Source organism: Coffea eugenioides, chromosome 9 (genome assembly GCF_003713205.1).
Source record: "Coffea eugenioides isolate CCC68of chromosome 9, Ceug_1.0, whole genome shotgun sequence".
NCBI classification, from domain to species: Eukaryota; Viridiplantae; Streptophyta; class Magnoliopsida; order Gentianales; family Rubiaceae; genus Coffea; species Coffea eugenioides.
Window position 1 is genome coordinate 4,243,514 of NC_040043.1, and position 12,367 is coordinate 4,255,880.

Genomic DNA, 12,367 nt, shown 5'->3' on the forward strand with positions numbered 1-12,367 from the left:
ACCGGAAAAGCGCAGGTCAGGTCAGCCAAATGATGGACGGGACGGATACCCGACCCGCGCCAACTCCTACCATTGTCAACTTACAGTTTATTAGTAGAGTTAATTAGCCTAATTGTTTTCCAGCTAAAAAAAGGTTGAAATTTTTTCCCTTATAGAGTGGCATCCATATTTAATTTAGAATTCATCCCGTAATTTTTTTCAAAAGTAATTAGTTCAATATTCTTATATAAAGGAAAGAAGAATGTAGTGCTAAGAAGGAAACGTAATAAAGGTGTGAACTTTGTAAGTTTCCAAGGGGTTAGTGTGACGAATTTAATAAAATTATAGAGAGAGAAGGGGGCAAGTATGTAGGATGCTTTTACAAAGTTGGGAGACAAATAAAGTAAAATGTTGACAATATTGCAAAATATTTTGGTCTTTCATGTAGTTTTCTAGAACTTGAAGGGTGGCAATTGTTCACTCTCAAGTACACGTAGCTTCTTGTTGAATCAAAGGTTACGCATGAGATACGTACAAGTTTGATGAGAGATTATATCCATCAAGAAGTTTGATTATAAAGAGAGATTATATGCACTAATGGAAAAGAGAGATTATATGCATTATTAATGGATAACTTGTACGTGTCTCATGCGTAACCTTTGATTCGACAAGAAGCTACATATATATATATATATATATATATATATATATATCTACCTTGTATATAAGAAAAGAGAAAGGTTTAGTGTTTGCCTCTACTCTTGCCACGTGACTCCTTCATTGTTTGACAAGTGGCAAGGTAAAATATTTTCTACAAGTTGTCTGAAGCCTTGTCTGAAGCATTCTCTTGCTTTTGGCATTGGACCGTTTCTTTTCTTTCTCATTAGTACACTAGCCAGTAGCCACTCAGAGCAGTTGCGTGACCCATGAAAACAATACCAGAAGCCGCAGCCCGCAGCCCGCATTTTACCATGAAAATAAATATTTTTTTATCATAAATATTTAAGTTTTATGTGAACATGTTTTTTAATTATCTTTTTATCATACATGTCTACCTTGTGTATAAAAAGAAATCCAAATTACTGTAGCTAACCATTTTTTTGACACATGTATTGCATGTATTTTTGACAAGTGGACCTTTGATTATTTTACCTAAATTTTTCCTTCCCTTTTTTGATTCAATTGGGTTAAAGGATTAAAATATTTTTTCTCCTTGAGAAAATCAACTCCATCTTTTCTTTTTCTTCTTGCAGTAACTACTGTCATCTCTCACCTTTTTTATTTTTTATTTTTTAAAACTAATCTAACAAAAAGATTGTTGTCATGTTCTTTTTTTTTTTTTTTTTCAAGATGATAGCTACTTAGCAAAAAGTATTCTTTATTATTTTTATCCCATTTTGCATTTTCTTTTCTTCCTTTTTTCTTCATCTCTAATCTCTCATGTTTGCTCTATTTTTTGATCATAATGTTATAGCCAACTGGCATTTGTTTGTTAAATTTATAGGATGATGTTTTTATTTGATAGTTCTTCATGGATAAAAGGTGAAATATTAAAATATCTTAAAATTCATTTTATACCAATGATCATTTTCTATGAATAATAGAACAAAAATTCATTCTTTTATTTTCTCCTCCCATGATTTGATTTCTGACTTCACATTTTGTTTCCTTTTCTTTGTTTTTTTGGTTCCATTTTGTAATTATCTACAATTTTGTGTATTTTTTTAGGAGAAAGATATATCATATGATGTTTCCACCAAGATAAATCTAGCTAGGCATTCTTGTATCTCCATTTTTCTCCATTTCTTTCTTTTTGCAATTACTTTGTGGCCTATTCAATTTAATTGAAGGACCCAATAAGATTTTGTATATATTTAAACTAAAGTTAATTTTTGTTTGTTTTTTAAGTACTCTAAGTGGTGTAGTATCAATTGGGTTGGTATTCAAAGATTGCAGTCGGTGGTGGAAGTCACAAACTCACAATTGAGGCTTTCGGCCTAGAGTGTGATTTGACAAAAAATTGTTAGAAAATTCAATTTTGATTAGGAAGATGGTTTTGCAATAAAAAATAGTTAAATTCTAATTTGTATATGTAGATCAAGAAACATAGCAATTCATATTTTTATCTAATCTTGCTATTTATATTCTGGAGCTGCAGGATAATGTTGTCACCTCTTCTATCAAAAAAAAGAAAAATATGAAAGTTTATAGTAAGCTATATTGATGTTGAAGTTTGTGCCATGTTTTAGCAGCTTGCTAAACTTTTTCTCATTATTAAAGTACTAAAAGTATTACGACTGCTTTTGATTTAGTTTTAACTAAAACTATACTACTATTAATACATCAATGCATTTATAGTGTATTAATTTTCTCTCCTTTTTGGGTATCATATAATAGTGGTTCAAAAATCTTTATTCAAATCACAAAAAAATAGGGAGGTTGAATTCATAGATGGGATTTCTCTTTACAACAAATTTTCAGAAAAATTTTATTTATTCTCCATATTTTGTTAATTGTATTCCTACAATAAACAAAAGCTATATGATAAAAATAATAGCGGATGTATGATTAACAAAAATGAGAGTTCAAATAATATTTGTCAATTTTAATTGCTTTGATAGTCAATTTTTCTCCTATATTTCTATTCATTCATCATGTGGCAAAATAATTTGATGCCATGCATTCGACTAAATTTCTAGGGGGCCCAAACTGTGCTTTGCACAGTTCAAATACCTCTAGTATATATATATTCTAGTGGAGAGAATGTGAAATTTAAGGAACGGTAAGGAAAAAAGAAGATTTGAATTCAGAGCTTTTACCTCTCAGGTCCTCGACTTTCCATCAATACAGATGTTCGATGGGCAAGTTCAGTTGTTAAAGAACATGAAACATAGTCAAATATGCCACGGTTATTTGGTTAAAGTGATTGTAAATTCCCTTCTTTTTTTTATTAAAAAAAAAAAGTTCTAGTAAGGAAAAAGTAGAATTTAAGAAATAGGGAAGAGTAAAGGAATTTGATCCTAAGACGTCTAAGTTTGACGCCTCAACTTTATTACTAGACCACTGCCTCTTCGGCATAAATTTTACTCTTCACCATAATTTAGTATTTTTCAAATTATAAATTGTTAGAGCTTTTTTCAATCATATATTTCTCCCCGAGAGTATCTTTCTCGTGGGAGTATAAGAATTTTTGCTGGTGCTTCGTTGAAATCTATTTTTATAAGTTAGTATCCCGGTTGCGAAGGTTATCAAGTAAACATATTCTTGCTACTGATCAAGGGAGCAAGAATTGAATTAGATAGGGAATAAGGGTAAGAATTAGATAGGGAATAAGGGTAAGAATATAGATTCAACAAGTTAGACGAAATTTTCTATAACTGAAATTTGACTAGCAAGTTTTCTTGCGAGAACAAACTCATTCAAGTCATACGATTTTATCTAACCAATTATTTCTAAAATAGTTGGTCACCAAAAAAGATTTAATACTTGGGTGTAGGTCAAGAGATCAAATTCCTTGTCCTGCATTCTACGCACCCGTCTATATCTAACAAAATATATCTCGATGTGAAAATATAGAAAAATGTAGAAGCATAGCTATATCTCAATGTGATTGATGTACGTTAATTTTTCTATTTTTTTTGCTGAAAATGGTACTAACAAACCAGCTACTCCATAAAAAAGTTCCAAACAAGAAAATAGAATCCCACATTAAAGAAATGAGAAGTGAAAACTTCAACCAAGAGATGCCATGTGGCCACAAAATTAAATTAATTGAACAACTTCGGTATGATTAAACCAAAAACAAAAAGAGTAATCTTATATACACTAACGGTGTATACACTATCATGGTTGGATATACGCCACATATACAAAATTTGAGTTTTAAATCCAAATTTATATTATGTGCCAAATATATGGATGAAAATAAATTTGAAGTAGGATATATGCCAAATGGGAAATTGCCTCTTTTAGTATACACTGGTAAGACACGCATTATACACGGTGACACGGATTAAAGTGAAAGCGAAAACTGAATTTAGAGCAGAACATTGCTAAAGAACAAAAAAGCTTTTCTTTAACCATTTTAATCAATGTTAAACGCGCCATCTAAGTTCTAACACGGCTGCAGGCCTCTGTATTATGTTTATTACCTGCGCTGGTTTTCAACTGCTGCTAATTAGTATTTTTTTTTAAACCCCAAACAGAAAAAAGTACTATGGATACATTCAGCACAAGGATGATGTATCATAATAGTCTTAGTTAAGTAATGTGGCCTGCAGATTCATGTTTTCATTATTCGGAGATATGAATGCAAACAATTCATGTTTCTAGTTCACTTTTTCAGTAGTGAATTCTAAATTCTTTATGTGGTTTGTGTCACAATGTACAGTGTCAAACAAATCTTAGCAGTCCAAAATATATTTATTCAAAAGAAGAACAAAGAATAGACGTTTTCTACCATGATTTAATGTTTGCATTATCTACTAGCTACAAAGCAAGAGAAGCCTCTTGGCATAAATGTTTTCTATTAATGTTATTTTTCTAAAATCCTACGTAAATTTTTTTTTTGGTACACATTTTCCAAATCATGTACGATGGTTTTTGCATTAAGCAACCTATCACTAAACCACTGGAGAGGTTGGTTCAATAATTAAGAAAGGGTTCCTAGAGTTCTTTCCATTGTTATATTTAGATTTGAATCATGTGCCTGATAATTGGGGACGGAAGGGTGTGGGAAGGAAGGGTGTGGGAAGGTGTGAGAAAGGGTGTGGGAAGGGTGTGAGAAAGCTATATATATATATATATATCACTAAACTGTTGCCAATTTTCTTTACATTTTAATTGTCCCTAGTGATATCAAAAGAATATATAGATAAGTGCAGTGCATTCAATCCTAACAACTTCTCGAGGCTTCAGATGTCGAATATATTTTGTGTAGAGTCAAAAATTAAAAACAAATGAAAAGAAAGGTAAATAGATTCATTTTATGTTACACAATTGTTTTTTTTTTTGGGTCACTTTTTATACTAGTAGTACTTCTACGCTAACTTATCTAAGGAAGAGTCCAACTGAATCAGGAAAAATCGATAGGCATTGAACCATTATCGGTCCAGAGATGTACACTATACAAATTCTGGACTAAATTACTATCGGACCATACATGTACACCACATAAATTCTTGCTCATCGTTTATTGCATATCATTAAACCATTGGACTATGGACCACCAAAGAGGAATTTAAGTTACCCAACTCCCTCTTGGGTGTGTTTGACAAAAAAAAAAAAAAAGTCTCTCTTGGGTGTAGGTCGAGGGTTCAAAGCCTCTTGCATTCCTAATTCTAGGAATTTCTGGCACTTTCTATTAGTGAATATAGTTGCATCTGTTTGGTTTCCGTAGTACAAGAGTAGGTGTAGATTGTTGTCGTTTGATGAAGAAAAAATGTTTATTGCATATCATTATGGATAATGCAAGAAATATAAAATTCGCATTTATTCAATCCAATACCTAATTTTTTAATAGCTTTTGAACATATTTTTTAAGTGTCCATTTTCTTAGTAAACCCACTAACAAAATTTGACCTATTGACAAAGAGGTAAAGTGACACAACTATTGAAAATATGAGGAGAATACTTCAATCATAATAATGAAAAATAAAATACATTTTCTTACCAATAAACTAAAATAAAAGGTTAAGGAGAGATGAGAAAAAGTTGCCTAAATGCATGGTTTGTTTCCGGTCAAAGTCATAAACCCCGCCGATGGCCAATGCAATATTTTTTTATCTCCTCTAAATTTTATTAATTTACATTTTTTAAATCAGCCACCAAAAACTCATACCCAACCCTTCCTTGGAATGGGGCAGAAGAAAAGCCCACTTTTCAGTTAGTTTCACTTTTAGTGCGTGTATATAATTTTTTCATACATATAGCATATTCTTTCTTTACAGCAAAGGAAACAATAACAACTTCCCCCTCCGCCTCTCCTCTCTCCCCCGTCTCTCTCTCTCTCTCTGATCTGCGCCTGCCCTTTTCACCAGTCTTGAAGAATTTTCTTTTTGCTTTTCTTCTTGAATTTTACCCCTAAATTTGTTGTACTCAAGCTAGAAAATTATGGGATTGTCATTTGCCTGCAAAATCAAAATCCATAAAGTCTGATTATTAAGGTATGTCATGGACTTTCCGCTTGATTTTCATACATGTTTTAGCCTTTATTTCATATAAGTTCTGCTTAAGATGTGGAATTTGTCTAATGTTTTTTGCTTGATTTTCAACATTAAATGTGGAGTATTTGCATATAGGATTAATGGGCTTTTTCTTTTGTTGGTTATTGTACAGATTAATGGTGTCAGCATTCATTGAATTTTGTATAAAGTTTGCAACTTTGGACACGGGATTGAATAGTCGGGATAGAATAGGACAAAAACTGGGGTTAGGCTATTGGAATAACAAGTATTTGATTTTGATTGCTGGTTCGTTTGGCTGATTGACTATTTAAGCATAATATGTAAAGGGATGGTGACCACTACATTGAGAAGGATTGTATCGCCTTGTTGGAGACCTTCTGTTCAAAATGAAGGTCAAAATAGTGGTAGAGGAGGTGATTTGGGATGTCGAGTTGACGGATTATGGTGGTATAAAGATTCAGGGCGCCATGTTCATGGGGAATTTTCAATGGCAATAATCCAAGCTAATAATGTACTGGAAGATTATAGCCAGCTTGAATCTGGGCCATTGAGCTTGGAGGAGTCAGGTCCTCAAGGAACTTTTGTTGGAATTTATGATGGCCATGCCGGTCCTGAGGCTTCTCAGTTCATAAGTGATCATCTTTTTGACAATATCAAAAGTACGTTTTCGTATACCCCTTGTTTTATACATAATTTTGTGCCTTCTGTAATTTTCTGCTTTCACGAAACAAATATAGTTGCATATGTGTTAGTGTTATTATGGTGCTTTGATTAGCTTCCATGAGACTATCTAGCAAAGGAAATATGGGTGTACGGTGGACCTTTTACAGTCAAAATTATCGTCTTATTGCTGCTGCTGAGTTTTCATGCGGAGTTTAAGGTGTTTGTTGACAAATGCCTGCTAAAACTTTACTTTGTTATTCATATTATTGTTTTTATCTGCAATTATCATGAATTGAATAGCAAATAATTCTTTTAATAGTAAAAATCTGAGGTCAAAATCTGGTCAAGTGGAAGAGTGGATATTTTAGTTGCTTGCTTTCAATAATTGAGAGCATATGCAGTTTGTCCAGTGCGTCTTCAAATTGGGATATTTGATTCCTTTCTCCAACAAACAATGTGTTCATGATAGTCTTTCTGTGCAAGTTGAAAGGGATAACAATGCTTTATCTGTATTATTGCCCATTAAATTCACAGAAAGGGAAAAATAATTGATAGGTTTTGAGATATAGTGGATCCTATAAATCTGGAATCAGCTTTGCAATTATGGGAATATGGGAATCTTTTAGTTTCCCTAGTGTAAACTATATTGAGATACTATTTGAAGCTACCTTTCTGGATCATGTTGGGAATATGTTGTTGCACAACTTCCCAGTGCCCCTGTGCTGAATAGGATTCTAGGTAGCATAATTTTGTAGCCCACTTGACTTGCTGAAGTTTCCTTACCTTCTAAGCTTGAAGTCCAAGACTAATCTTGGAGAATCAGGTTTCTAAATTACAAGTCATTCTCAAGTAATGTTATAGACAATTATTCCTTTTCCATAGATTAATCCATGTAATGATGTAAACTTGACAAGAAAAGTTGTAAACAGTGATTTATTGTTTATAACATCTTTCGTCCATCTCTTCTCCCCAGTTCTTTTCCCGTATAGTCATTGGTTTTGATCCTTTCTACTTTCTAATGCATATTTCACTCACTTAACAGCTATTCATGATGCAGAATATACTTCAGAGAATCAAGGAATGTCAGCTGATGTTATAAGTAAAGCTTATTTGGCAACAGAAGAGGCGTTTCTTTCTATGGTGGAAAAACAATGGCTAATTCAACCACAGATGGCTTCTGTGGGATCGTGTTGTCTAGTAGGTATAATATGTAGTGGAGTGTTATACATTGCAAATGCTGGTGATTCTCGGGTGGTCTTAGGGAGAATGGACAAATCCTCAAAAGAAGTGAAACCTGTGCAGTTATCAACTGAGCACAATGCAAGTTTTCCATCTGTTAGGGATGAGTTGCAATCCTCACATCCTGATGATCCACAGATTGTGGTTCTAAGGCATAAGGTTTGGCGTGTAAAGGGTCTTATTCAGGTGATTTTTTTGCTTTATGCTCTGTAGCGTACTTAAGGATTACCTTTTGGTCCTTTTCATAGAGTTGAACTTATGGTATAAATTCCTGTCAATATTGATGCATGCATTTGGTTAATCTTCAGATGCTTTTTGTTTGATAGAAGATTTTATTTTTTATTTATTTATTGTATGTTGAACCTTCGGATAATTTGTTACGAACAATCATCTTTTAATTTTAACCATTTCCTCTTATCTCATTCTTTAGTGTCTCTTCTTTTTGATGGTGGACAGTTACTTTTTAACAAGTATTTTGTTTTTGTAATGCAAGTTCGCACATCTTTTATGATTTATTATCCTCTACCTTTTCTGCCTGGCTAGAAAATCACATTTCTTTCTTTTCTGGCTGAAGCATAAATATAATGAAATTTTAACTCTTGTTTACCATTTTGTACATATCTGCATGTACTCAACAACTTTGGAGTAGAAAGTTTTTCTTTTTGTGGTCCGAGATTCATCATTAGAAAGTAGCAGTCATTGTTACAACTGATGGCTTTTATTGCTTGTGTTTGAACTTAGTCAATAATGATGGCTTTTATTGCTTGTGTTTGAACTTAGTCAATAAGTTGGGGATTTATCCAATTGAATAATTATGTTCTTAAGCAATTTCCCCTTCAAAAGAATAGGTAAAATTGAATAAAATAAAGAAAACCTTGACTCTGTTAAATACTTGATGAAGAGTGAGATCTAGGGCAAAAGTTCTTGAAGCATCATGTCATCCATGTGAAAGAAGGGTGGCCTGGTCTCTGGGATTTGAGTATGAAGCTGACTGGCAAGTTGATTGTATTGCTTGAGGACATGGGACTATGCATGCCTGAGTGAAAATGATGGAGCTGAAATTCGGGGCCTTTCCTGAGCTGAGGGCACCTTTGCTATATTGATCTTAGAGATAACATCATTTGTTGAGACGATGCTGTAAACATACTGTCCCAAGTAAATGTCTTGATTCTTTAGTGGGACAAAGAATTGATAGCTCTAGCTATTTGGAAGTGGAGTGGAGCGTTTAAGGTTAACCTTTCAGGTTTGCACCATTAAGACAATGATTTTGATTTGTGTGCATGAGCATCATATGTTCAAAGTTTACAATGTAATCTTTTTTATTGAATAAATTTTGAAATGTAGCATTTCATTAATGTTGACAGTGTATAGTTTCATTAATTTGCAGGTTTCAAGATCAATTGGTGATGCTTATTTGAAGAAAACAGAGTTCAACAGAGAACCTTTGTTGCCAAAGTTTAGGTTGCCTGAACCTTTCCAGAAGCCAATTCTTAAAGCTGAGCCATCAATATTTGTGCAGAAACTCTACCCTGAAGATCAGTTTCTTGTATTTGCTTCAGATGGACTTTGGGAGCATCTGAGCAATCAGGAGGCAGTTGACATTGTCAACACCTGCCCACGCAATGTAGGATTCTTGTTCATCTTTTTGGGCTTGTTCATTTCATTGACATTGTTGCTTGGTAAAAAGATGCACATGAGCATGGACATAAGAGTCAAAAGGCAACATGTAATCATATGCTTTCTTATGTCATCTGTCTTGATGCATAGTTAGTCATGTCTACCAATTGTCCCATTGTAGATTCTATATAAAAATTTTTGAGTAAAGAAGGTGGCATAATGTACCTGTTTGCTTTATAATCCACATCTGCATTTGCCACGTAAGACTTGGGGTGAAATTTTGGTAGCTATCAGAGGCATGTGTAGCATTCTTTGAGCACCATTATCATGTGCTTTATCATCTTGGAACATTTTTGCATATTTTAAAGTTTGCCTGATTCAAGAAATCCGGTGGCCTCATTGTGTTTGCCATCATTCTGTCTCTGGTGTAAATGTGTTGTCTATCATTCTGTTTAGTCTTTTATTTGCTGATGTTATTTCAGCTACCTAATATTCATGTATTGATGCAGGGCATTGCTAGGAAACTTATCAAAGCTGCACTTTGTGAGGCAGCAAAGAAACGGGAAATGAGATATTCTGATCTGAAAAAAATTGATCGAGGGGTCCGGAGACATTTTCATGATGACATCACGGTTATAGTAGTATACCTGGATTCCCCTTTGATTAGTCGCAGTTCGTTGAGGGAGTCGGTGGTTTCAGTGAGAGGAGGTGGAGGTTCTGTTGAGGATGCTAATGCCTAAGGAAGAGGAGCTTTTAAATGGTGCACATTGTCCCGTTTGGGTGGAGAAGTTTTATGTTACCCAGAAAGGTAAAAGGAAAAGATGAGAAATATGCATAACTTGGCCTTGGGGATCTCACCGTAAATAGTGGGGTTAATGATTATGCCAAGAAGATGCAACGAGAAAAGAACACTGAAAACTTGCTCTGCTGATTGGCATATGAAACTCAGAAGGTTCTGGTTCATAATGTTGATATGGTTTGCCTTCAGAGGTAATGAATGGTATATGGAGATTAACTGATCACTATTTTGTTATTGAACTGATCACCTCATCTGGTATTATGTTCTTTTTCTTGGTAAAAGTTATACATATTTCTTCTTCGTTTATGGAGTTGAAACTAAATGTCAAAATTTTGTCTCTCTCCCCTTGTACTACATTGTTATGGGACGAAAAGTATTGGATGTCCATAATCCAGTATTCGTGCACCTTTCTTTGTTTGTGATTCTTTTGTGCTCCAATTCTGGCCGCCCGCGAGTCTTGATTGATGCTGCAATAGGCATCAATTCTACACCTACTTCTTGATGCAGCAGCCATAACTGATGGATTAAGCACATTCACTTTACTACATTCTCTTGAGCTTGTGTGGTTACAAATTCTTGATGATCCGAGTTCCAAAATTTGCTTCAGAAAAGGTAATGAGAAATCACATGTAATGTGGTACCTGACTAAGAATTAAACAAGCAAACATATCAAGCATTCTAACAAAATTTTACTACTTATTTGTGTGTACTAAATTGGTCGTTCGTCCATTTTAGCAAGTATCACAGGACATAGCACGCAAGTAGCAAGAATCGAGGCTAAGCAACCCTTTTACTTCATTTTGTTTGGCCGACTGGCGTGTCTTACCTGTGGTGTCACGTTTGTCATTCCTTCAATTCGCTAGTTCTATGAACTGTAGCCATTTTTGTAATGTATAATTGACCTTCAAAGTTATCCTACCATATAAGTACAAATTAAGCATCCAAAAGCACTAAATGATGCGAGTTAGACACGTTGGAATTGGAAGTGTGTTTTTTCATATAATCATTAAGGTTAAATGCAGAAAACTCTCACGAATTATTGTGGCCATTACACTTCACACCCTAAAGTATTGTAATAGGCAATTTATACCCTTGATCAACTAAAAAAAGACGGAAAAATCGACTCTATTATAAGTTATTGATGAAATGACCAATTTATTCTCCATTAAAAGCTTAAGTTCCAAAAATTATCTTTTTGGTGAAAAAAAATTGTGGCATAAAATAGACTAATTTTCACTTCATAATAAAAAACCAATTGAAAATACATAAAAATAAAATTAGGGTTCACTTTGAATGGCAATTAAAAAAAAAAGAAGTAGAATTAAAAAAAAAAAAAAGGAGTAAATCAACTTCAAGAATCTCAACAATCCCATTCCACTACATATTTCAAGTCAACGTAGGTAAGAAAAATTGCTATAAAGGAAAAAGCACTGTGAAATCCCTATTTATTCCTCCAATTCCAAGTTACAATTTCGATTCTTTCTATATGCATATAGCTAAGTGAATAATTTAGCTGTTTTTATTGAAATTTCTAAAGCCAATATTTTGTTTACTAATATCTGGGTTTTAATTTAGGTTTGGTAATGTTTATTGCTATTATTGTGCTAAATTCATATGAAAATTTTTGGGTTCTATTCTGCTTGATTCTTATGAAGATTTCAAGTGAAATTTTGCCTACTATATGAACCTAAGGTGTTATGATGCGTTGAAAGAAAATGATAAGATTTTAGAAAAAGTAGTCCCTCAATTTTTTTGATATTTTGCCCCCCTCGCCCTACTTTTGACAATTGCCATTAAAGTGACCCTATATTTTTATTTTTATGTGTTTCTAATTAGATTTTTGCTAAGTGAAAGTTAGTCTATTTAAAGTGATATGTACTTTCCA

At 33.4% G+C, this 12,367-nt stretch overlaps 1 protein-coding gene across 2 annotated transcripts; it reads left to right on the plus strand.

The window, feature by feature from the left end:
* The first annotated feature begins 5,947 nt into the window (after positions 1 to 5,947).
* Positions 5,948 to 10,904, plus strand: LOC113781908 (probable protein phosphatase 2C 38). Of its 2 annotated transcripts, none has more exons than XM_027327771.1 (5): positions 5,948 to 6,143; positions 6,316 to 6,823; positions 7,870 to 8,252; positions 9,454 to 9,690; positions 10,193 to 10,904. In XM_027327771.1, the coding sequence occupies exons 2-5, from the start codon at positions 6,493 to 6,495 to the stop codon at positions 10,421 to 10,423; spliced, it is 1,182 nt and encodes a 393-aa protein (XP_027183572.1). In that variant the 5' UTR covers positions 5,948 to 6,143; positions 6,316 to 6,492; the 3' UTR covers positions 10,424 to 10,904. The 2 variants fall into 2 exon arrangements, with proteins under 2 accessions (XP_027183572.1, XP_027183574.1); XM_027327773.1 differs by having other exon boundaries at positions 7,885 to 8,252.
* Positions 10,905 to 12,367: the final 1,463 nt, after the last annotated feature.